We start from the raw sequence: 26344 nt of genomic DNA, 5'->3' as shown, positions 1-26344 counted from the left end.
CCATATCCCTCTAAACCTTTCCTGTCCATGTACCTGTCCAACTGTCTTTTAAATGTTGTCATAATATCTGCCCCAACCAACTCTATATACCCATCTCTCCCTGTGTGCAAATTTGCCCTTCTGTAAATTTCCTATGTTTAAATGAAATGGAGCAAAAAATAAATTAAATGTGCTTTAAAACAATTTTGGACTCTTTGGTGCATTGTGTGAATTTGCAATACAACTGTAATTATGGACATTCTTTTGGTGACAGTTATCCCTCTTCTTGCCCTGATCCTATTTCCTAAAGTATTTTTGCAGATCTTTGATAAATGCAGAGCTTAGAATTTTTCAAAGTTTGAATGAAATATTTGTTATGCTAAACTGCTACAAATTTCTGTATTGCACAAATCATTCACAAAGAGTTGTTTTTGAAATGTTTGACTAACTGGAAATCAAACAGCATCATGGAAATGCTTGGAAGGTTGAAGAAATTTAAAAGTCAAAATATCATCATGAATAAATGAAGAGACCAGCATTAAGAGCTGGAGCATAAAATAATAAAAAGATAATTTTCCAGCCGAGTACTTCTATCAAGAAGCTTCACGTGCCAACAGTACATATTAAGATCTGGACATGCCTTGGGCATGACTTCCCGATAACTTAAAATTTATGGATGTAAAATTGTGCACAGGAATTATATCTTTCAATTTATATTCTCTTTTTGTGCGATAGGTTTGAACATTATGAGCCTATGTTGCAATACAACATTTCTACTCAGTATTTGAACAGCCTAAACACATTATTGTAAATAAGTCATTATGTTAGGAACAAGACTTCTTCATAATTGCATTGGACTCTTAGATCCTTAAATTTGGAACAAGATCCTGGTGCTTTATTGTAATTAAGGAAAAGGCACAACACTGAGCTCATGGGTGAGATATTAGTTGGGGGAAAACCTTGGTCAAAGAGGTAGGTGTAAAAGAGGGAGGGATGACAAATAGGTTTGGGGAGTGGGGTGGTATTGAAATTCGGGAACATTGAGCTACAAAGTATATAACTTATCCTTAGCAACATCAATGAGGCCTGTGTCTATTAACTGTGTAGAATGCCAAACTGTGAGAACAGAATCATGAGTGTGTTTGAAGTGTGTGCATGAGCTACACATTTCCATACAGAACTGGAGTAGTATTTGTTGCTGAATTAGTTGCAGCCCAAATGGATTACATTTCTCATCAGGCACTTCAAATCATTGGAAGGGGTATCATGACAGTCATGGGACCCACTGAACTAATCAGATGATGCCTTGGGTAAAATTTCCAGGGGAACTCCTCTGCCTTCGGTACAAACGCCTCAAAAAATTACAATTTATTTTCAATTTGTTCTCCTCAGGATGAAAACTAACAGACACAAGACCCTCCCTCTTGTTTTTGTACCCCTTTGGCAGCAACATCAGAGGGAGTTTGGGGCCTGAGGGCCATTTTGAGCCCTTGAATCTTATTAAAGAGTTTGAAGTATTTTCTGCTTGATGCGATTTTTGGCACAAACAGTTTGATGTTCTTGTAATCATCCGACATTGCCATCGACATATTATGGAAGTCAACATTAACACGGAATTCACAAAGTTCACTCGTGTTCTCCCTCAATTTTCACCATTAGGTTGCCTGATGTGTAAATTGTTCTCTTTAACAGCACTAGTATTTAAGTATTTAAATTATTTTGAGTACAAGTTACTTTTGCTTAAGACAGATAAACAAGTCAGGAAATTAGATTGTTGAATTTTGCTTTGATGACTTGAAATTTTCAGATTTTACACAGACTCCATCTTCATGAATATCTGTTTTCAGTTTAAATTCCTATAATTCTGACATTAAATACAAGCTTCTGCACACAGGTCATTTCATAAATCAGCATTCTTATACCTGATCATCGATGACTGGGCTTTTGTTTCTTCTATGTTCTTAAAAGGGAAAATGTTTTTTGCTGGGAAACCAGATGTAAATGTGAGGCCAATTATGTAAGATCACTGGCTGAATAGAAAAGACCCCAAAGGAAAACAATGTGAGTTGCAACTTCGTGAATGCAAAGTTCAAGACATCAGAAGATTGTTGGTAAAGGAAGGAAGGAACTTGATAGTTTTGAGAAAATTAGTTTGATGAAAATATATGGAATGAATTTTGATTTTGATGTTATGGATTGCAAGCAGGAGGAAGGACCTAACATTCGGAACAGTCCTCCTCACCATCAGGCATTGCTTCAAGAGGGTGGTATTTATCATCACTGTCCAGTTCATGCATCTTCTTGCACTGCCAGGTTCAAGAACTGCTACTTTCCAACAACCATCAGGTTGTTGAACCAACCTGCACAATCCTAATCATAGTTCAGCAACCATCCACCTCTTGCGTTGCCATGGACTTGTTTCTAATTGTGTTCTGCATGTTGTCTGAGTCTATTGCTGTGATGCTGATGCAGGCAAGCTTTTCATTGCACCTGTCCCTCACCATGCATGTGCATATGTCAATAAATTCGACTTGATTTGACTTGTAATAATTATGATGGTTAGAGTAATGTGGAAAGTTAACATCAGTGAGGAATCCCTAATCACAAGCCCTGTGTCATGGAGTTCCTGGGTTCCGAGAAACAAAGTGGAAAGCCAAGTGTTTCCCTCCCATCGGCTGTGACAAGTGCAGAGGGCCTGTAGATGGATCACCCTCCTGACCAAACCTTCTGGGTAGAATGTAGAACATTCTTTTAAGAAGGAGATGAGGAGGAATTTCTTTAGTCAGAAGGTGGTGAATCTGTGGAATTCATTGCCACAGAAGGTTGTGGAGGCCAAGTCAGTGGATATATTTAAGGCAGAGAAAGATAGATTCTTGATTAGTACAGGTGTCAGAGGCTATGGGGAAAAGGCAGAATGGGGATAGGAGGGAGAGATAGATCAGCCATAATCGAATGGCAGAGTAGACTTTATGGGTCGAATGGCCTAATTTTTACTATCATTTATGATTTTATGATCTTATGATCTTATGAAATAACAATAAAGCTTCTGCATGGTCCCATGTGTCGGGTGAGTGGGAACATGAAATTATATATAATTTTCTCTATGGATCTGCATTTCCAATGTGATAACAATGCAATGTTTTTGAAAATATTTAGCTGCATATGTAAATTATAGAAAATAAATGCAGTGGTAAGTTTCACTTTTATCTTTTTGGACCCAAGTTCAGAAGTTCTGGGAATTGTGATCCTTCGGCTCTTGGCCAAAGCATGTTTGTTGGTTTTTCACTAATATTTTTTACACACACAATAAGCTTGCTCAAGAGCAACCTTCTCCTCCTTAGTTTAGTTTAGTTTACGGATACAGCACGGAAACAGGCCCTTTGACCCACCAAGTCCGCACCGACCAGCGATCCCTGCACACTAGCACCATCCTACACACTGGCAACAATTTTACCAAAGCCAATTAACCTACAAACCTGTACGTCTTTAGAATGTGGGAGGAAATTGGAGCACACAGAGAAATCCTACAGGGAGAACGTACAATCTCCATACAGACAGCACCTGTAGTCAGGATTGAACCAACTTCCCAACCTAATCTTAACACTTGACTTTAATGAAAAGCTTTTTGGAGGAGTTGGTTAATTCATTCAAAGATTGAGGCCATAATCCAATAAAATAATGTGTCACTTGCTATCTTAAAGTTATCTTGGGAAGAACATGTGTTGTCTAGACATTATAGTGGGCTGTTATCGATGTGCTACATTATCAATGCAGCTGGGACCTTGAATGCTGTCAAACTGGCACTGCACTATTGCAGAGAGCACTAAGGAAAATGCAACACTCGCCTCATACAGTCTGAGTTCGGGCTTGAAGGGAGGATCCAGAGATTGCAAGCTGTCTGAGGCCCTATCAAGGGATGGTGAAGGGGGTGATAAGTTATGTTAGAGGTTTAGAGATCATGGCTACAGGGGGGAGGGGGGGGGGAGGAGGAATGACTTTGTACTGAATGGATGGGTAATCAGTGACAAGGAAGGAATGAGACCTCAGCGAATCGGGACCTCATGAAACTAAGGCACGAGGAAGTCAGAGGGCAATCGACCAAGATGGAGCCGAAGCCAGGCGACTCTTTACGTGCTGACCCCAAACGTGGATCTGATATCATTCATTACAATCACTCCACTCTTCAAAATCTTTATTTCAACAGCAGCATTTCTTGCACTAACTGTGCTCTTCTTAATCTCACTAAACCGTTATTCCCGTTATCCTGTATCTGTACACTGTAGATGGCTTGATTGTAATCATGTATAGTCTTTTTGCTGACTAGATAGCACACAACAACAAAAAGCTTTTCACTATTTTCACAAAATGCTGGAGTAACTCAGCAGGTCAGGCAGCATCTCGGGAGAGAAGGAATGGGTGACGTTTCGGGTCGAGACCCTTCTTCAGACTGATGTCGGGGGTGGGACACTTGACACTTCACTGTACCTCGGGACACTTGACATCAATAACCTAAACTAAACTAAACTAAATGAGGCATCAAATCGTTTGTCGTTTGATGATTGGGCCTGGTCTGATCAGGGTTTTTGGGGCTTGGATCAGCACAAGGTGAGATCAGATCCTCTGTTGGGTTTGGGTCTGTGCAATGAAAGTATGGATCACTTCTTGAACAATATGGACTAGGTTCCCTGAGAACACCTCAAAGCAAGTGTTGCATGGGAAAGTACGTATTTGATGTAGGTCTAGCACTGAAATTATATCAGAATGCTTTCAATTCATGCTGGGAATTGTCAGTTAAATTTCTAGCATGCCCCAGTTATTAAAGAGTTTCTCTTCATCTCATGTCTACTTTTAATTGCATAGCTCTGAAATAAGTGGGGCTTTATGATCTAAATTTTAGGCTTGTGTGTTTTTTTCTGACAGAATTTGTCCACTCTCTTAATGACATTCTGAAATGTTACATGATATATATATATATATATATATATATATATATATATTAAATAAACCTTTCCTTGCTAATTAGTAAGTTTATAGCTTGTTTCTTTAAAAAATGTTTTAATAGATGAAACATTAATGTCATCAACTTTACTGCTATTTATACGTGTAGAGATTGTGACACAGCTAAGATCAGTCAGAAAATCATGTAGATTTGATTGATGGAAATAGCAGGTGGTGCAAATGAATCAATTTATTCCCTTTACCAAGACTCTCTGGGTTACAAATCATAGCCCATGAATTTATGATAGCTGTCAATTTTTCTGTAATTTGCTATGCATTTCAAATAATGATCTGTCTCTCTGATTCGAGACCACCCTTCTTGCCAGAGAGCTCTCGCTGAGGATTGGCAAATAATAATATGTTATTGAGCTCATTTAATATCTGCACACTTGATTATCGAGGGCTGACATGTACGGCATACTGTACAACCAAAATATTAATGTAAACTATTGTAAAATGGGACATTTTGGTGTATCTTACATTAAATAATAGATGCAAAAACTTTTAACAAGTTATGTATACACATCGTATCGAATAATCAAGAAAGTAGTATCTCAAGATTTTCCCTAAAAAAAATGATAATTTTATGACAATGGATAAATCTTTTTGTGAAAAGACAAAGCAATTCCTTTGAACCCATTCTTTGCATATTCCTGTTGTATTTAGATTTTTCAGACAGAACACTTATACAGGTAAAATTATTAATAATTGCAACATAAATAATGTACAGTAATTTGAACAGTTTCCACTGACAAGCAAAATCAACCTTTTCTAATGCAAAGTATCTAAAACTATATTCTGGCACAGAAGCGTATGCCCAATTGTTCATCACTGATTTATACAATTACATTACCGCGGAATGCAGGGCTATTGTACGCTCTCAATAATGTCTACAATAACAGTGGAAACAATTTTATCAATCTTCTCTTGCAACTATTTACAATTAATCAGTTTATTGCATCCCCCATTATACTCTCACTCCATGAATAGTGATTACACTGACATTTTAGCCCAAGCACAGCTTCCAGTACTGAGGAATGTATCATAGTCAGTTATCAAGACTGGCTTCAACTAGAACTCTGCCCAGTAGCTGATAATCTGTATGAAAGTTTGTGCTTTTTTATTCAGCTAAGTTGTTTCCACTGAGTGTAGGTATGTCTCTGCATTTGCATGTTGTATCTCGACTGTTCTGGTAATTTTACATTGTTTTCTTGGCTTTCACACTGAGATAATCGTGACCCTGTTTCTCACTAAAAATGCAGGGACTTGTGTTCAATCAAATTATTAAACAGCCACAAACTGCAGGCTGATGTTTTGGTGCAGACACCTTTACTTAAGCTTTATACATATATGTAGATAATTAAAATTCCATTTCAGTTCCCACGATGATACAATGTAGAAGCTGCCAACATTGTATTCAATATCTGCATAAAATTTAGTCCACAATATCACGATTATCCATTTAAAAAGTTACTTTCTAGCATAGTTCACAATATATAAAAAACCCCAACAAAATCACATATTTTTAACTCTTACATAAATCAAGGAGACGTAGTTTGCAAATGCTGTTCAATTATAGATACTAAAAAAATGTGCATGTTCATACTGCCAGCAAATAATGCATTTTGAATTCTTGACAGGTTTGAGAAGCCCAATTTTGGAAAATTATGCTGGCAGATGAATTAGCACCATATCACTGAAGCAATATTAAGAAAACGCTAATCATAGCACTATTTCTCTGCCTCTCCACGTTCATAAACATCGATGCTCTTGGCATTAATGTACCATGCGCATCAAAACCACAAATTGCTTTATGGTCTCACTAGATGCAACACCCAGAGGAAACTTTCTACTCACTGTTATCACCACAATCCTAGTTTCAGCCTCTGTTTTGGCAACGTGCATCCTTAACAGAACCACTTGTTAATTTATCACAGAGTTGTTTCATACTCCAGCCGTTCTTCAATGAGGGCTTCATTCTTGTATTGGAGCTGAGGTGGCGAAGATGCACACTCAAAACCAAGGATGGCTTTTCGCAGACTTCTGTCCAAAACATGTCTGTCCCAAGCTGGATACTTGTTTCTCAAAAGGTCAATTTTGATCACTGTTTCTTCTGTTCGTGGGGTGCGTGAAGACGGCGTGGAGGGTGCTGTTGGTCTGACCTGAAAAACAGGCATACAACTATCCCTTTCTGGGAGTTTCTGTTCCCTGTTTTGAGAAACAGACCTCAACGCATTTGCCGACACATCTACTGGCAAATTGAAAGTGGTCACGGGTTCCTTACAAGCGCAGCTTGGCGACTGGCCAAACCTTGGTCCATTTGGATGAAAAAAGGCATAATACATCAACATAAAAACGATTCCAGTCAAAAAGCTACTAAATACAACACAAAGCGCTGGGATGGCGAAAGCATCAGTTATTTGAGGCGCTCGGTACAAGTACCACAGAGCACTCAAGGCCGTGTTTTCCAAAAGGATTCCAAAGTAGTAGATAAACAGGCGGCACCGAGTCCTTCCTTCTTTAACATTGAACCAACTGAAAATATAGATTATTCCCACCACCATGTCAAATACAATCTCTTCCCACTTGGTAATGCAGAACTCTGTTTCACAATGAACGATCCAGAAAGTCATGATGCACCAATGTAAAACTATGAAGATCCCAAAATAGAGTTGGAAAACTGATGCGAACAAGGCAAATGTGATAACTCTGGCTGCAATGGTGAAGAAATGCCAACAGAACTGAATGATAACAGCCAGGTAGCTGATAGGTTTTTTATCATTTCTGGAGTCTCGAAGTGCCTTCTGGTACGATGCCAAAGCCCAAGCCAAAGATATCAAGGATGCAGCAGCTGTAAGGCCTGTAGAAAACATAGAAGTGCACAAATGGTAAGTGACTTTAGGTGATCAAAGGTCAGCCAGACCCTACGTAAAACATGACAAATATGAAATTAGCAAGATCTTATCAAAAAGTACTTCGCCAAAATATAAATTATATTTTCACATAAATGTTATTTCTTTATTAGTCTTTTCATAAAAAATCTTTCATGAAGAATGATTGCCTTGGAATTTTATTCAGGTTGATAGCACAAAATGCACTGTAACACATTGAAGTCTGCCTCCAAAATTGACTTTTATTGATTAGTGAGATGAATTTCAAGGCAGTCAACAATGTCTTGCTGTTGCTACAAAGCAGCGTGTAACATCACTGAAATGGATGAATTTCTTTGGCAGACTTTGTACTAATTATCATCGAAGTTAAGACAGGTGATAAAAATATTCACTCTTGCACTAAACGTTATTCACATTATTCCCTTTATCATGTATCTGTACACTGTGGATGGCTCGATTGTAATCATGTCTTTCCACTGACTGGTAGCACGCGACAAAAGCTTTTCAGTACACATGACAATAAACTAAACTAAACCATCATTTTCAATTAAATGTCATGTGAGTCCTAAACCAGGAGACAAAATTGGATTAGGGGACTTGGCTCATCAAAATGGTTGGACCAAAATTCTTCTCAAAGGCACACCAAATTCTACAGTAAGGAGCAGGACATCAGCGGCAGGAGCGACCAAAGGTGACCCGTGCAAGAATGCTGAGAGGGCTCTGGATGTGTGTCGTGTATTGCGACAGCTTTGTAGCAAGGAAGATCTTACGTATCTTCCACGACAACCCATCTGCTGGCAAGTGAATCTCAAGGGTAAACTTGCTTTGATTCTGTGGCAGCTCTTTGAAAAACATATCAGTTCAGTTCCATGATGTTAAACATGTACAGTACTTAAAAACAAACCCCTCTCCCTGCAGGTGATCTGCCGCCGGGCTCGAACGATTGGGTTAAAATCAGGTCAAGGCAGGAAGGCAGCAGATTAAGGTTAAGAGGTATTAAGCGAATGCCCGCTTCAAGATCTCCTTGCACCATCCATCCCTCCACCCCACCAATCAGACCAGGGAAGTGGGGGGGAAAAGAGCATTTAAAATAGTGTCAAATTCAATAAGGTGCCACAGAGATTCTTCAGCCCAGAATTTCCTGGCAAGTGGAGTGTCATCCATGCTTGTCGACCTGCCAAGACTGGATTTACATTCCGAATTCAACCACCTAGAGCGTAAATAGCCGCTATGCAGCTGGGCCAGAACAAGCCCCGCCCACCACACCGCAGGAAATATCTGAGAGCCAGCCAGGCTACCGACTCAGGGTTACTTACCCATTTGTTAAACCTATCAATGATTCGATGATTTCTGAATGTCAGACAACCAGGGAGAAACATTCACATTCAGAATTTAAATAAAATTTGAAAGGAATTACCTTCAACTTTTTTGCCTCACTGAACTGGGACAGGATTTAACTCAATGAATGTGTTAAATGTGTTGACTCACCTGGAATAAATGCTGAAAACTCAAAGGAAATTAATGTCCCTTAAGTGGAATTCATGGAATATAGTCAGCAAAACTATCAGGACTTTGATATGAAACCATTGGCAATGCTGAGAAAGATCTGGCCCAGATAGTTCATTACATAACATCTTTCTCCTCTTGTAAAACCTATTTTACAAGTAATTTTATTTCTTCCTCCTTTCAACTTCTCTTGAGTCACAGTGTACTCACTGAAGTACATTGGTACAATTATAAGTTCCACTGCCACAGAACTTACCAAAAGGGAACATAGATTTTCTGATAGTTTTGATAGTTTTATCACATCACTTTACCTAAATTTACTTGGCACCTATATTAAATGTCAAATCTACATGCACAACCCTGAGAAATGACATTATAAATGATTGGGATATGAGTGCATCAAATAATCAACTTGTTTTAACTATCTATCTAACTGGTTACCATGAGTGGTTATTTTAAATTTGACCCCATTGAATTCCATGGTGCTTTGGTCTCTCACTAAAAATCAATAACAAGACCTTTTAAATTCAGTCTAATATTCACAAATGTCAAGTAGGTCAAAAATCTCTTTAGTGTTATAAACTGCAATAAAGATTTACTTGCACCATTACGCCGATTGCTCCGATTATTTTTCATTTACCGTAATACCCTTATAAAAATATCTTTAAAATTTGTTATCAATTTTTAGGCTTGCTATTTTAATACTATGTTGAAATCTTTTGGTGAGAAATATCATTACAAAAATTAGAAGAAAACCTTGGAATTAGAAGAAAACATTAAAATAGTAAATTAATTTCAATGTGACAATAAATTTCAATGAGCTCAAATTATCCATAACAACGGGGGTAGTTTATATTCTAAATATAGCAGTGAATTATTTTATTGACCATCTTGTAACTCATTTACACACACATTCACATCTATTTAAAAGCCCTATATGTTATTCATTACCCTGCATAATTATGTTCTTTAGCGTTTCAGTGAATTGAGTTGGATCCAAGTTACTCCTTAGAGGAAAAGACTCCAGCAGGCGGTATGAAGTGCTTGCTTGACAATAACAATGGCTAGCGTGCCTGTTAAAGCTAGATATTTAAAACAACCTTGAAAGGAGCTAATGCTCGGCAAGAAATATTACACACAAATTTGGCTGTTCATTGTGATCTTTATTTTAAGTGCTGCTTTGCAAGATAATCTATTACCTTGTGACTTAGATAAAAACATGAGGACACAGAAGAATTATGATTAACCCAGTTAACTTAAAATCTCATATTCATCTCTAAATCAAGGCAACTTGAGAGGAATAATTCCTGTATAAAGTAATGCAGTCTAAGAAATTAGATGGGCTATGGCTAGAAAATATTTAAGGATGCAGGTTGTTTGGAAGAATCCATTTTCTGACATTCCTGCCATTAAAAAAGGCACTTGTCATCCCTACATGTGAGCTAACACACAGCTTAATACATTATAACCAAAGAGTCAGCCATTTGTTAAGTAGAAATGCCACACACAAAAATTCTAAGCCTGCAACTATAGAAATGCCAGGATGCTCAATACAATTTATAATAAATTCTGACTTGTGCGAAAAGGCTGATCAGAACTGGTCTAAATGGAACATATCAAGAACAATTTATGATAACTCAGGCCTCAGAAGCTTGGTGATAAAACCCTTGAAGAAATAATTACCTTAATGTACATTAGTACAAAAATATGCCAGCAGTAACTTCATATTCCCAATAAAAAGCTGACAAGGTGAGCTTTATAGTAATTCAAGTCATATTGTCAACTGGGTACTGCGATTACTTTTGGCTGAACTCTTTTGTTACATTAATTCCCACAAAAGGTTTGCCAATAGGAAAATATATGTTTTTAGCTGGAAGTATATGGAAGAGTTGGATTAGACGTGGACCTGCCCCGACATTTCTTCCTCATTCTCCCTCCCTTTTATTTGTAAAAGCCATCTACATTCTAGAGAGTCATAAAGTCATTTTACATTTTCAAACATAAAAACAGATAAAATAATTACAGCTAAAACTGCCAGTGTCATCCGACAATCCTGACAATCTAAAATGTATTAATGAACTCCTAATTCTAACTGAATGTCTTGACTTTGTAACCTGGCAATTTCTGATTGAGTAAATTGCCATAAAACAATATATTTGGTAATTTACAACAACAATGAACTAGTCAACCTTTATTGGTTGGTTTGATTGAATCAGTCATAAACATTGCACAAAATTATATTTTCTCTTCTGCAATGAATGGAAAAAACATGAATAAGTTAATTCAATCATGGCTGATCTATCTTTCGCTCTCAACCCCATTTGGGCAGTCACAGTGGCGCAGTGGAAGAGTTGCTGCCTTACAGCGAATGCAGCACCGGAGACTCGGGTTCGATCCTGACTTTGGGTGCTGTGTGTACGGACTTTTGTACGTTCTCCCCATGATCTGCACGGGTTTTCACCGAGATCTTCGGTTTCCTCCCACACTCCAAAGACGTACAGGTTTACAGGTTAATTGGCTTGGTAAATGTACAAATTGTCCCTAGTGGGTGTGGAAAGTGTTAATGTGCGGGGTTCATTGGTCGGCGTGGACCCGGTGGGACGAAGGGCCTGTTTCCGCGATGTATCGCTAAACTAAACTAAAACTAAAATTAAAAAATTCTAATGAGTCCATATCCAATAACTCTCTTCTTTATGAAACTGAGGTAAGATAGGCATTTTAAATTTCTGCCAATCCATTATTCCCCACTGCAATCCTGTCTTTATCATGGTTCTTCCCCGTACCTTACCTATTCCCATATAATGTGAACATAAAAGCTTTTGTTTTATAACCCACAATTATTTTTAATCATTTTGACTGCTTCTCAAACATTTTGTTTCCTGTTTCTTGCTTTCCTATATTCTTTATCTATGATTTGGCTTTCAGTTTTATTATCAGCTGTGTAAGTGTTCTGGATGTGAGACCAATGATGCAGGGAATTACTGGAATGGGCATTCTAGTGAGCTCACACAAAAAGACAATCAAGCTGGTTCAATTTTCTTCATAAATGCTGAATGCTTATTTCTTTTCAAATGTTCTATTCGAGAGGTTAGAATAGTGCAGGAGATAATGAGGCCATTTGGTCCATCATCATTCTGCTGGGTTTTTTTTCCATGCAATCCCCAGCAATTCCACAGAATTTTCTTTTTTAATAAATATTTTGAATGGTCCGATAGCTAAAGTTATTCTCCTTAGAATAATTAATCTCGGATACCCATATTTTTGTTTCTTTGCATTGATCTGTCGTGGACTAACCAAGTTCATGCAATAGCCAAGAAGGCATATCAATGCCTCTACTTCCTGGGGAGACTGAGGAAATTCAGCATATCTCCAGTGACTCTTACAAACTTTTACACATGCACCATAGAAAGTACACTAAAAAAAAGGCACAAAATGCTGGAGTATCTCAGCGGACCAGGCAGCATCTCTAGGGAAAATGTTCGTGGTTTCTTCAGAAAGCGTACTGTCAGGTTGCATCACAGTTTGATTTGGGAACAGGTCTGCCCGACCACAAGTAATTGCAGTGAGTTGCAGATCATCACACAGTCCATCACACAGACTGGACATCCCACCATTGACTCCATCAACACTATGCTGCCTTGTAAAAGCAACCAACATAATCAAAGATGTCCCACTCCAGTCATTCCTTCTTCCCCCTGCACCCGTCCGGCAGACGATACAGAAGCTTGAAGGTGTGCACCACCAGACTCAGGAACAGCTTCTTCCTTCCATTATCAGGCTTTTGAAAGGTCCTTCCATAAGCTAGGGTACTGTTCAATTCACCTCTACCCCATTGAGGACATTGGACTTTGTCTAAGAAACTGATGCGAAAAACAAAGCTATTCACTGTACCTTGGTACATGTTACAATAAAAAATCTTAAACTTAAACCTAAAACAAAACCTGGCTCTGCATTTAACATGGGGGTTTGTCTACATTACGTCTCCAGGGACAGGGATGTTTTTTGAGTGCAATCATTCATAAACACATAGCACATATGGGATATGCAGTCCATTTGTAGTGCTGCTTGCCATGCAAGGGTTTATAATTGTCACTATATTTTATTTCAAGCATGATTTCTCATGCTTGGGGTGAACTGGGCAAATGCAATGCCATTCCAACGTTCCTCTCGTTCCACTATGCTTCTTCAGAGCCATGGAAGTCTCCCCTATTTGATGGACAAAGATCTCATAACTGATTTAAAAGAGGACAAAACCCATCAGAAAGAGAGAGCCAGTGAGCAGATCGTACATGCCAATCCAAAAAGTCCATGAAAACTCATAAAACTAAAAATAAATCCTGACCCAAGCTCATTGCTTCAAGGAAATAAAATACGTTCTATGATTATCACTATATTTTAGGGGCTAAAAATTCTAGCCTAAAAATTCAATTGTACTCGATGTTCTTTTCAGCATTATGCAATTTCAAAATGAATTTACCACAAGTGAAGCGTAATACATCCATTCTGGGTTGTTTTGGGTCATTGCAAACTTTGCCCAGGCACTGAGTGCCTCAAGTTACTCTCTCGATCTCAATTCGATTCCCATCTCAAAATCGCACTGGATGACAACTTTTCTGGTGTAACATTCCTTTTGGAGCATTACAGAGGCACCTGGACAATATGGCATGGGGACATCTTCGTGGAATGGAGACGAGGAAGAATTTTGTTAGGCAGAGGGTGGTGAATTTGTGGAATTCACTGCTGCAGACAGCTGTGAAGGCCAAGACATTGTATATCTTGAAAGCGGAGCTTGATAAGTTCTAGATTAGGAAGGGTGTCAAAGGTTATGGGGAGAAGGAGGGAGAATGGAGTTGAGAGGAAAAAAATAAACCATACATGAGTACACATGATGGGCTGAATGGCCTAATTCTGCTCCTATGTCTTATGGTCTTCTGGACATCCATTATTGGGTACACCTAAGACAATGTGGTTCTAATTGCAAATCTGTGGAATTCTTTGCCATAGAAGGCAGTGGAGACCAATTCACTGGATGTATTCAAGAGAGAGTTAGATATAGCTCTAACGGCTAACGGAATCTAGGGATATGGGGAGAAAGCAGGAACGGGGTACTGATTTTGGATAATCAGCCATGATCATATTGAATGGCGGTATTGGCTCAAAGGGCCGAATGGCCTACTCCTGCACCTATTTTCTATGTTTCTGTCCTGGAGCTCTGCATGGGCAGCAAGCAAATAAATATAATACTTGACAAATTTTCTTCTCATCTACCTAACCTCCACAATATTGGTAATACAATCTCCACCCTTTCCCCTCCCACCCCACACATCAGCATGAGAACATTCCTGACCTGTTCTTTACATCTGCACAAGCTGCAGAGTATTGGAAGTGGCATATCATTCCTTCCTTTACCACAGTGTTGGGGCATTCCGCATGTCTCTCTCCACATCACCACTTCTCACTTCCAATCCTCCCACGTCCAATTTTCTCAGGAAAGGAGGACCAAATGATACATTTTCAAATATGTTTGTTTTGATGCAGTATTACGTGGGTATCATTTTGATACGTGGGTTTTCTCCGGGGGCTCTGGTTTCCTCCCAAATTCCAAACACATGGAGGTTTGTAAATTAATTGGCTTCTATAAATGTTCCCTACTGTGTAGGATGGAACTAGTATATGGGTGATCATTGGTCGGTGCAGACTCGGTAGGCTGAAGGGCCTGTTCCATGTTGTATTTCTAAACTAAACTAAAAGAGGAAAAAACATTTTTTTAAACAAGATCCAATGTAATATTCCGTCTATGCCGCATCTGCGCCCAAGATGAGGTGTACCATACCAGGACATCCTCATTCCCCTCTTCCATCATAGATGAGGCTTGCACTAGGGTCTCCTCGATATCCCGCAGCTCCACTCTTGCTCCCCCTCCCCCCAGTGGTAACAGGAACCGAGTCCCCCAAGTCCTCACCTTCCACCCCATTAGCCGTCACATACAGCACATAATCCTCTGACATTTTCGCCACCTCCAATGGGATCCCACCACTAGCCACATCTTCCCATCTCCACCCCTTTCCACTTTCTGAAGAGACCGTCCCCTCTGCAATTCTCTGGTCAACTCGTCCCTTTCTACCCAAACCACCCCCTCCCCAGGTATGTTCCCCTGCAACTGCTGGAGATGTAACACCTGTCTCTGTACCCCCCCCCCCTTGAGTCCATCCAAGGACCCCAACAATCTTTTCCAGTGAGGCAGAGGTTCATTTGCACCTCCTCCAACTTCATCAACTACATCCGCTGTTCCAGGTGCGGACTCCTGAATATCGGCGAGATTAAGCTCGGCGATCGTTACGCTGAATACCTCCGCTCAGTCTGATTTCCCAGTTGCTGAACACTAACTTCCCTTCCCATTCCCAAACTGACCTTTCTAACCTGGGCCTCCTCCATTGTCAGAGGAGCCCCAGCACAAATTGGAAGAATAGCACCTCATATTTTGCTTGGGCAGCTTACACCCCAGCAGTATGAACATTGACTTCTCCCATCTCCCTCTCTCTCCATCCCTCCCCCTTCCCAGTTCTCTGACCAGTCTTCCTGTCTCCGACTACATTTTATCTCTGGTTTGCTTTGTTGTTACCTTGTCCCAGCTAACAATTCTACATTTTCCTTGACCATTCCCTTTGCCCTGTTTTCACACCCTCACACTTCCTGATCTATCTACCTCCCTCCTCCCTGATGTCAGTCTGAAGAACAGTCTCGACCCGAAACGTCACCCATTCCTTCTCTCCAGAGATGCTGCCTGTCCCACTGAGTTACTCCAGCATTTTGTGTCTATCTTTGCTGAAATACTAAATCTCTACTCTTCTAAAAGTTAATTTCCAGTGCCAGACAGGCTTACTGGCAGTATTTAGCACATCTCACTACTGTAAAGGTACTCACATTTTAAATGGCATAAAGCCTTGAGCTGTGTAGGAAAATAACTGCAGATGCTGGTTCAAATTGAAGGTAGCACAAATTGCTGGAGTAACTCAGCGGGTCAGGCAGCATCTCAGGAGAGAAGGAATCGGTGACGTTTCGGGTCGAGACCCTTCTTCGGACTGATGTCTGCAGAAGGGTTCAGTCTGTTCAGTCTGAAGAAGGGTCTCGACCCGAAACGTCCCCCATTCCTGAGATGCTGCCTGACCCGCTGAGTTACTCCAACATTTTCTAAAGCCTGTAGCTGGTTATCTTGTTTCATATTTAGTGAACAAATCATCAAGATGCTCTATGCATTTCAATGGGAACCAGGCAGACAAAGGAGTTTTATGATTTTTATGGAGCAATAGTATATACAACAGAAGATTTTTAATTTCTGTATTTAATTATCTATCAGTCCCTGTGCGAGGTTGCCATGGTGCTTCCACTTAAATAATGGTGAGCACAGTTAACTGTGTTACTAATGTAACTGCAATTCCTAGATTATTCATTATACGCAGTCATTAAAATAAATGTGAATTATAAAGATGAGTTTATCGTTTTAGGACCCAAAATAAGAAGCGAGAGATGAATGTCACCTTGGATTATCAGGATACAGAGATGTGCTCATTGGTGCACGGCTACTTCTTTGGGAGGTGAACCAAAGGTAACAAACACGTTTTTTAGGTGGACATTTATCAGGTGCTGCCCGGTTCTCTGTTGGTCTGGCCATTGCTCTGATCAATTTACTCTTCAACATAAATTAAGGGTGGCATGGTGGCACAATGGTAGAGTTGCTGCCAGAACCCGAGTCCGATCCTGACTACGGATGCTTATCTGTATGGAGTTTGTATGTTCTCTCCATGACCTGTGTGCGTTTTCTCCATGAGCTCCGGTTTCCTCCCACACTCCAAAGACGTAAAGGTTTGTAGGTTAATTGGCTTGGTATAATTGTAAATTGCCCCTAGTGTGTGCAGGACAGTGCACATGTGTGGGGATCGCTGGTCAGCATGGACTCAGTGGGCCGAAGGGCCTGTTTCCACGCTGTACCTCTAAACTAAACTAAACTAAATTGATGTCCAAGACATTTTTATGCCACATATTATATATAATAATAATAAACATTTATTTTTTATAGCGCTTTTCCAAATGCTCAAAGACGCTTTACAAAAACAGTCAAGACATAAAAACAAACAGACAAACTATCCTGATGGAGAAGCGGCGAACAAATAGCGCCAGCGTCCTCTCACGTCAGGGTCCGGCAGTAGACAATAAAGAACACAAGACACACAATTACAATTTTTAACACAAACAGCCATCGAAGTGATTGCTCCAGGCACACCCTCACTGTGATGGAAGGCAAAGAAAAGTCTTATCTCCTCCTCATTCTTCTCCCGTGGTGCCACGAGGTGATCGAGGCTCCCGACTTTTGAAGCCGAGCAGGCCGATGAAGGTCCTGAGCCCCCACCGGGCGATGGAAAGTGCCGCGGCCAGGCCACGCAGGGCGATGAAGGGCCTGTGAGCGGGTCAATCAAACCTCGCGCTTCGGGGTGGTCGAAGCTGCTACGGCTGGAGCTCCCGAAAGCTGGTCGCCAGCCAGTGACCTGCGAGCTCCCGATGTTGCGGTCTGCAGGGCCCACGATCGAAGCCTCCGAGATGGTAAGTCCAGGCCCTGCGACCGGAGTCTTCAAGGTCAATCCCAGCTGGAGGCCGCCGACTCCACGATGTTAGGCCGTAGTACGAACGGAGACACAACACGGTAAAGGTCGCATCTCCGTTGAGGAGGAGATTAGAAAAAAAGGTTTCTCCCACCCCCCTCACCACCCCCCACATATACAGAGTTAAAAATAAATCAAAAGAAACATTTAAACGATAACAAAGACAAAAACAAAAAAAAGACAGAGAGACTGCCAGTGAGCCGCAGCTGCAGAACGCAGCCACACCACCCTTCTTCAGACTGGTCTGGTGTTTGTCGGTGGGGTCATGGTCCAAGGATAAGTAGGAAGAGGTGTCTGAGAGTTGTCGTCTGGCCTCGGTCCGGTAGAGGTCAGCCGGTCAGACTACCACAGCACCTCCCTTGTCAGCGGGTTTGATGACTAAGTCAGGGTTGTTGCAGAGTGAGTGGAGGGCTGCACGTTCAGGAGGGGAGAGGTTAGAGTGAGTCAGGGGAGTGAAGAATTTGAGGCGGTTAATGTCACGCCGGCAGTTGGAGATGAGAGTCTGAAGAAGGGTCTCGACCCGAAACGTCACCCATTCCTTCTCTCCTGAGATGCTGCCTGATCTGCTGAATTACTCCAACATTTTGTGAATAAATACCTTCGATTTGTACCAGCATCTGCAGTTATTTTCTTACACTAAGTAAACAGAATTCCAATATTTATTGAGAGAAAACTGGCCTCTTCTCAGTGTCTTGTTCAGTGGTACCTTGTTACCAAAAACACTTTGTTTTGCAAAAGATATTGTAATTGACTGAAGATAGACACAAAATGCTGGAGTAACTCAGCGGGTTGAGCAGCATCCCTGGAGAACAAGGATAGGTGATGTTTCGGGTGGAACCCTTCTTCAGACTATCATTGGCTGAGTCTGAAGAAGGGTCCCGACCCGACACATCACCTATCTATTTCCTCCAGAGATGCTGCCTAACCTGCTGAGTTACTCCAACAATTTGTGTTCTTTTGTGATGGATGGCCCTGCACCAAAACCCTGCCCTGGGCTGGATTAAGGTTCAAGTGTATGCACAACTGATGTCAATTGCAGTCAATGAACGAGTGGCTGGAGGAATTCAATGGAGATCATTATGCAATTCTGCAATGGTTCTGATGCAAAGTCCTCAGTCATTAAATGACTTCATAACCATTAAGAAAACATTATATGACTAGCAGACAGAAAGAGGAATTAACTTTACACTGAAACTAATTCCCCTTAGAATATTTTCCCCCTTGAAAGTCAGTTACTGTCATTACTTGTAGACCCATTACAATTAGATTCTAGATTAGATTTAAGTTGCATTTTGTATAAAGAACCTGGCTGATATTTTATAAAGGGAAAAATAATGTTACGACGACCTATTTAATTGTCATTTAATGGTCAGTGCATTCTTGCCTGTGAAAACCATCTCTGTTAAATACTGCTGCTGGCATCTAATTATCCTGTAATTATGATTTCATTAAAACATGAGAACTGAAATGAAATAAAAAAGTGTAATGTAAGGTTTTACTGGATTAGTCAACCGAACTGTTAAATTTTCCATGGCAGATGTCCTAGGTAAGATATCACTCGAATGTGGATAATTCAGTGCGGACTATAAAACATAAGAATTTAAGTCCTTCACCAACAACTCCAAAAGTACGGCATGGTGGTGTAGCGGTAGAATTGCTGCCTTACAGTGCTTGCAGCGCTGGAAACCCAGGTTCGATCCCGACTACTGGTGCTGTCTGTGCGGAGTTTGTACGTTATCCCCTGACCATGTGGGTTTTCTCTGAAATCTTTGGTTTCCTCCCACACTTCAACGATGTGCAGGTATGTAGATAAATTGGTTTGATATAAGTGTAAATTGTCCCTAGTGTGTGCAGGGTAATGTTAGTGTGCGGGGATTGCTGGTCTCTAAACTAAATAAAAAAAACTAAACTAAACTAACCGTGTGCAAATCGGTGATTGATTAAAAAATCCTTTTGTTTTGTGTTTTTGCGATTTACTAAACATCCCCTCCTCCACCCTAGTCTTTTAACCAGTTCCACAGTTCGCACCAATGTATCCCTCTTGAGATCACACCTTCCAAAGCCAACAATTGGCCTAACAGGGAACCACCCTGCCTGAGATCATTTGTTGCCTGCCCTGATTTGTCCTGGTCTTTTCTCGCCTCTATTTCTCTCCCCACCCACTATCAGTCTGAAGAAGTTTTTCGACCCGAAATGTTATCTATCCTTTTTCTCCAGAGATGGGACCTGACAGTGTTTTTTGTATCTATCTTTGGTTTAGTTTTAGTTAGGTTTAAGGGCCTGTCCCACTTAGGCAATTTTTTAGGCGACTGCCGGCGACTGTCATAGTCGTAGCAGGTCAGGTGTGCCATAGCACCTACAAACAGCATAGCAGTAAAACTCAGTTTATCTTTGTGTTAGTAGTGTCTGTCTATTTGTGAGTTTCGGCCTTTAATAAACGTAGTGAAATGCCTGTGTATGTGTTTGCCTCATTGATCTAAATAAATGAATGAAAAGTGTTCTCATAATGCAGCACGTGTGTCAGCATTTGATTTTAATGGACAGAATGAATGTGACTAGAATCTTTGAATGAGATGTCATGATAAAGTACTTAGAAATTCAATAAATTCCGACACCTATTTTTTTTTAAATCACCAAAATCAACTTTATTCAAAAACTCTTTGAATGAGATGTCATGATAAAGTACAGGCGACAACCTTGCAAACCTGGGGACAGCATGCGACAGCGCCTGCAATAAGCAACAATACCTGCCGACAAGCCAGCTGTCGCCGAGAAATTTCACACCGGTTGATTTCTCAGCGACGCGTCGAGATCCACTACGATTTTTGGAAGACTCCTCACGATTATGCCCGCGACACCCCGGCGAACTGTCGGCGACAGCCTAATCGCCGGCAGTCGCCTTAAAATCGCCAAAGTGGGACAGGCCCTTTAGTTTAGTTATTACAAATCACAAAAAGCATCCATAGCAAAAAGATGAATGAAAGAACTGCAAGTTTTGATACATGATCTTTGTAGTTAGCATTTCAATCTTTCTAAAAGACTAGGGTGGAGGAGGGGGCAAGGGGAGTGGGGAGGGAGGGGGGAGGGGAGGGAGCGGGAGGGGAGGGAGGGGAGTATTAGTAGGAGTTACTTAAAATTAAAGAATTCAACGTTCATATCACTGGTAAGCTACCTAAGCAAAGTATGAGGTGCTGTTCCTCCAATTTGCGTATGGCCTCATTCTGGCAATGGAGGAGGCTCAGGACAAAAAGGTCAGCATGGGAATGGGAAGGGGGAACTAAACTAAACATGGACCGGCAGTCTCTGCTGATCAATGCAGCAAGCAGAAAATCAGTAGCTTAGGGCTTCTAACCAACCCGTGCTCTCTGGTGTCCAAGAATATATTTGGGTTTGGTTCTCAACCCAGTGCCACAATTCATGAGGTTTGATTGTGAGGAAGGGAACAAAGTGGGGGACGTAAAGTCTAGGATTGCCACACGCCTTAGTATCATGCAAAAGCTAAAAGCCAGAAAAAATGGAATAAAATTTATCATGAGCATCTCATGTGCCTGTGGAAACAAGGGACAGCAGATGCTGGTTTATAACAATGATAGACACAAAGTGCTGGCGTAACACAGCAGGTCAGGCAGCATCTCTGGAGAAAAAGGATAGGTGACATTTCGGGTTGGGACCCTTCTTCAGACTGAAAGTAGGGGGTGGGGGAGCGGTGTACTTCCAGTTCCTCTTTGATTGCAGCAGTGCCATTCTCCTTGGTCAGCAATGCAACTACCCCACCTCTTTTACCTCCCTCTCTATCGTCTCTGAAATATCAAAATCCTGGGATGATGAGCTGTCTGATCCATTCACAACCAATTCTCTGTCATGGTCACAACATCACCCTCCAGCCCACTATTCATGGTTTTTTGGATGAGAATATTACAACAGATCCAGGCTTTAAGTTTATCTGCTTTAACCATAATACTCTTTGCATTGAAATGCCAACTCCTCAGCCCATCAGCCTCACCATGTTCATTAACTTCCCCCTGCCTGTCCTTCCTTTCATACTTCCTTGTCTTAACCTCCACCTTTCAATCAATCCCTCTGCTTGCTGACCTACTTCTCTGGTTCCTACAGCAGGGAAATCTCGTGGTATGTGCTTTCAAGCCTTTGTATCATCTGTCCGACTGAAGAGGGGAGAAGAGGGAATAACTCTGGTTATGTTGGCTGCTTTCCCGTGGCAGCATGAAGTTTAGATGAAGTCAATGGGGGGGGGAGTGGCAGGTCTGTGTGGTGGACTGGGCTGCATTCACCTGCATTCACCACTCCCCTGAAACTCTGTAGGAAAGGACTGCAGATGCTGGTTTAAATCGAAGGTAGATACAAAATGCTGGAATAACTCAGCAGGACAGGCAGCATCTCTGGAGTAAAGGAATGGGTGACGTTTCGGGTTGAGACCCTTCTTCAGACTCTTGCAGTCCTGATCCGAACAACTGCCACATCAAGCTGTGATGCATCTAGATATAATACGTGTTTAATTATTAAAAACAATTGTAAAAGTTTAATAAAATTATTGAAAGGTTCATGTTCTGTGGCAGAAGGTTAAACTGAACTCCCAACCCGACCTCCTGATAGGACATTCAGACAAGTCAGGGAGAGTAGGGGGGGGGGGGGGGGGGGGGAGAGGGAAGTGACGTTGGGGGAAGGGGGGAAAGAATCTCTGGTCGACAGCAGGATCACGAGGCACAGTATGACCGGGTCCAGATAACAGTACAAGATTATGATGGGCATGGGGAGAGCGTGAGGGTGACTTTGAGCAGTTAGACAAATGAAGCTCAACTTTGCATCATTATAGATCGGGGTGAGAGGGACATTGTCATGGTATTGGAGCTATGAAGTGGGAGGAAGCAAAAGTTGTTCAGGGTAAGTATAACCCCATCAGAGTAACTGAACCTTTCTTATTCCTGTGTTTCAGCCCTCTCTTAGTGCAGCTATGACATTCTTCCCCATCAGTAATCCAACGCTCCCAATTTTCTTAGACCCCTCTCTGTCATGTCTGAAATATCTACACCCTGGATCAATGAGCTGCCAATTCTGCACTTCTCTCAACTATGTTTCTGTAATAGACACAATATTATAGTTCCATGTTGTAATCCAAGCTCCAAATTCATCCAGTTTAGCCCGTTATACTCGTTGCATTAAAATAAATACACTTCAGGCTATCATTTGTCATCCTGACCATTCATTATCCTGGCACTGGCAGGTTTTCCTATTAGACTTACACAATTTTACCTCAATCACTCCAGCCTCTGACCTACTGCTCTGGTTCGACCTACCTGCCACCTATTAAACCTTTTTCCAAGGAAATTGGTGGCCCTCCAGTTTAGGTGCAACCAGCCCTTTTTGTGCAGGTCCCACTTGCTCTGGAAGAGATCACATTGACCCAAATGGCATTTTCAATATTTTTGAAAATGTGACATAGATCCAAATATTCAATTAGGCTGTGCAGGAAGGAACTGCAAATGCTGGTTTACACCGAAGATAGACACAAAAATCTGGAGTAACTCATTGGATTAAGCAGCATCTCTGGAGAAAAGGAATAGTTGACGTTTGGGGTCAAGACCCTTCTTCAGACTGGAGTCCGAAGAAGGATCTCAACCCGAATTGTCACCTAATCTTTTTCTCCAGAGATGCTGCCTGACCTGCTGAGTTACTCCAGCTTTTTGTGTCTACCCACTATTCAAATAGGTTTTTGATCTTCCATGATCTGAATGTTTCTGGTTTAAGTCTCGTACACACTGAGAATGGCAGCTCTCAAAATGGCTACCAACTTCTTCCATTATTGCCCATATAAATCATATTTAATTTAATTTTAAAATATATATTGTACATTATAAAAAGCATGCATTTTTTTGGTGGAGCGCCTGATTAAGATAACTTTAAATGGCCATTGAAAAACGCAGCTTGGTGCCTCAATTCTATTTATCATCCTTTAGCACTTTGCACTGTTATGGTAAGTTACATTGTTATCAGCAACAAACATGCTGCTCAGAATATCATTGAATTTAATTGTTTCCTAGTTATAGATACCTTAACCATTTGGGAATTTTGTTCCCTTTGGATAAGTTTAAGGGCAAATAATGTCATTGCGTTGTGCAAAAATTATACAAAACTCATTGTAACTTCGAGGCAGCACTTAGGGGCAGTGGTGCAGCGGCAGAGTTGCTGCCTTACAGCGCCAGAGACCCGGGTTCAATCCTGATTACAGGTGCTTGTCTGCACGGAGTTTGTAATGTTCTCCCCGTCACCTGCGTGGGTTTTCTCCAGGATCTCCGGTCTCCTCCCACACTCCAAAGACAATTTGTAGGTTAATTGGCTAGGCATAATTATAAATTATCCCCGGAGTGTAGGATAACATCAGTGAGCATGGATCGTTGGACGGCATGGACTCGGTGGGCTGAAGGTCCTGTTTCCACGCTGTATCTCTAAAATAAACTAAACTAGTGGGTTCCAGCCAGAATGTTATCCGAAAAGTTCAACCATTTTAAAATTTGAACATCTTAAAAACTGAAAAAGATTTTCACAATTAAATCTTTTTCTGAATGGGGAAAGGGCACATTTATTGTCTATCTATACCTGTCCAGTGACCAATGACAACATGAATTAATTTATTTGTCAATGGTCCAGAGGGATCATTGCATTTGGAATGATGTCATTTGATGTGCATCTGATATGTAAAATAACTATTGGCCAGTTGGTGAAGGGGGAAATAGTACAGGAGTCACTGCCTTGAAAAGACAACCAGCATTGTCAGAGACCCACACCACTTTGGCCACATTCTTATTGCACTCCTGTCATTGGGAAGAAGGTATAGGAGCCAGAAAACTGTAACATTCAGGTTCAGGAACAGCTTCTTCTCAACAACCATCAGGCTATTAAACACACTGACCTCCAAATAAGCTCCAAACTACATTGACTTGGGTGCATTGATTTTGCCTTTGCACTAATATTGTTTATTTACTTTTTAATATACTGAACTGTTTTGTTGTTTATTATGGTGTTTACAGAGTACTATGTTCCCATATCTGTTGGACTGTTGCAAGTAGGAATTTCATTGTGCCATTTTGGGATATATGACCATAAAACAAGAGTCTTGACTTGACGTTTGAAAACCTAACAGCGGACTAGGCGTCTGGGAGGGGTGCTGCATTGATCAAAGTATTGGGGAAGGAGTTATGGATGGATTAGGACTAGAGGATGGATGGGGGTCTTCAAAGGGATGGAAGTTAAGGCTCCCATCGGGGCAACATCGAGGTGTTAGGTACTTGGGGGGAGGGTCTGGGTCTAGCATTGATTTGATAGCCAGGGCCAGAGACAATTGGGAGTTGGAGCTAGCAGTGTGTGTTTCAAAAACACAAAATAGCATGAAAACATTAATACAACCTATTGATTGAAAATGTGGACTAATTTCCCTGTAAATGTTACAAAAGGAAGTTCAAACGAAAGCTTTTCCTTTATGAGTCCCCTCCATGAAAGATAGAAGTGGTTATGGAAGAAATACACATGAAGAAATAAGGCAGCGCAGTGGCACAGCTGGTAGAACTGCTGCCTCACAGCACCAGAGACCCAGGTTCAATCCTGACCTGGGGTGCTGTCTGTGTGGAATTTGCATGCATTCCCTGTGACTGCATGGATTTCCTCTGGGCGCTCCTGTTTCCTCCCACATCCCAAGGACATGTAGGATTGTATGTTAATTGGCCTTTGTAAATTGCCTCTTGTGTGTAGGGAGTGGATGAGAATATGGGATAACATAAAATAGTGTGAGCAGGTGATTGACGGTTGGCGTGGACTCAATGGGCTAAAGGGCCTGTTTCCATGCTGTATTTCTAAGTTAAACTAAACATAAGGGGGACGGCTACAGAGATAATGACTGTGGTGCGGGTGAGAAATAATGACAGAAGTCGGTGGTAATTTACAGCTCAGGGTTAGTGGACGTAGTGAATACTCACAGACAATTGTGAGAGTGGCAGAAATGCACACAGGAAATGTTGTATGTGAAATACACACAGGAAACAGTGATGTTTCTTCAGACTGAAAGTAGAGGGGCGGGAACTGGAGGTAGGAAAAGGCCAGAACAAAGCAGGACCGATAACAGATGACCAAAGAAAGGATCCAAGGATGGCCCATTGTTGGCTGGGGATGAGGTGATAACAAAAGGATACAAGGACGCAAGCAGTGCAACTAGTAGGATGACTGGGATGGGGGAGGTGGGGAGAAAGGGAATGCAGGGGTTACTTGAAATTAGAGAAATCAACGTTCATACAGCTGGGTTGTAAG

The 26344-nt window shown here is 41.1% G+C and overlaps 1 protein-coding gene across 1 annotated transcript in view; it reads right to left on the bottom strand.

The window, feature by feature from the left end:
• Positions 1–5074: 5074 nt before the first annotated feature.
• xkr4 (XK related 4) overlaps positions 5075–26344 on the bottom strand; it is a 204055-nt gene continuing 182785 nt past the window's right edge. The window contains exon 3 of the mRNA XM_078397396.1: positions 5075–7837. Coding sequence (XP_078253522.1) covers positions 6909–7837 — 929 coding nt within the window. The 3' untranslated portion in view covers positions 5075–6908. The remainder of the gene's footprint in view (positions 7838–26344) is intronic.

This window comes from Rhinoraja longicauda, chromosome 4 (assembly GCF_053455715.1).
Source record: "Rhinoraja longicauda isolate Sanriku21f chromosome 4, sRhiLon1.1, whole genome shotgun sequence".
In the NCBI taxonomy this organism is placed as follows: Eukaryota; Metazoa; Chordata; class Chondrichthyes; order Rajiformes; family Arhynchobatidae; genus Rhinoraja; species Rhinoraja longicauda.
The sequence above is the reverse complement of the archived record's forward strand: the minus strand, read 5'-3'. Positions and strand labels throughout refer to the sequence as shown.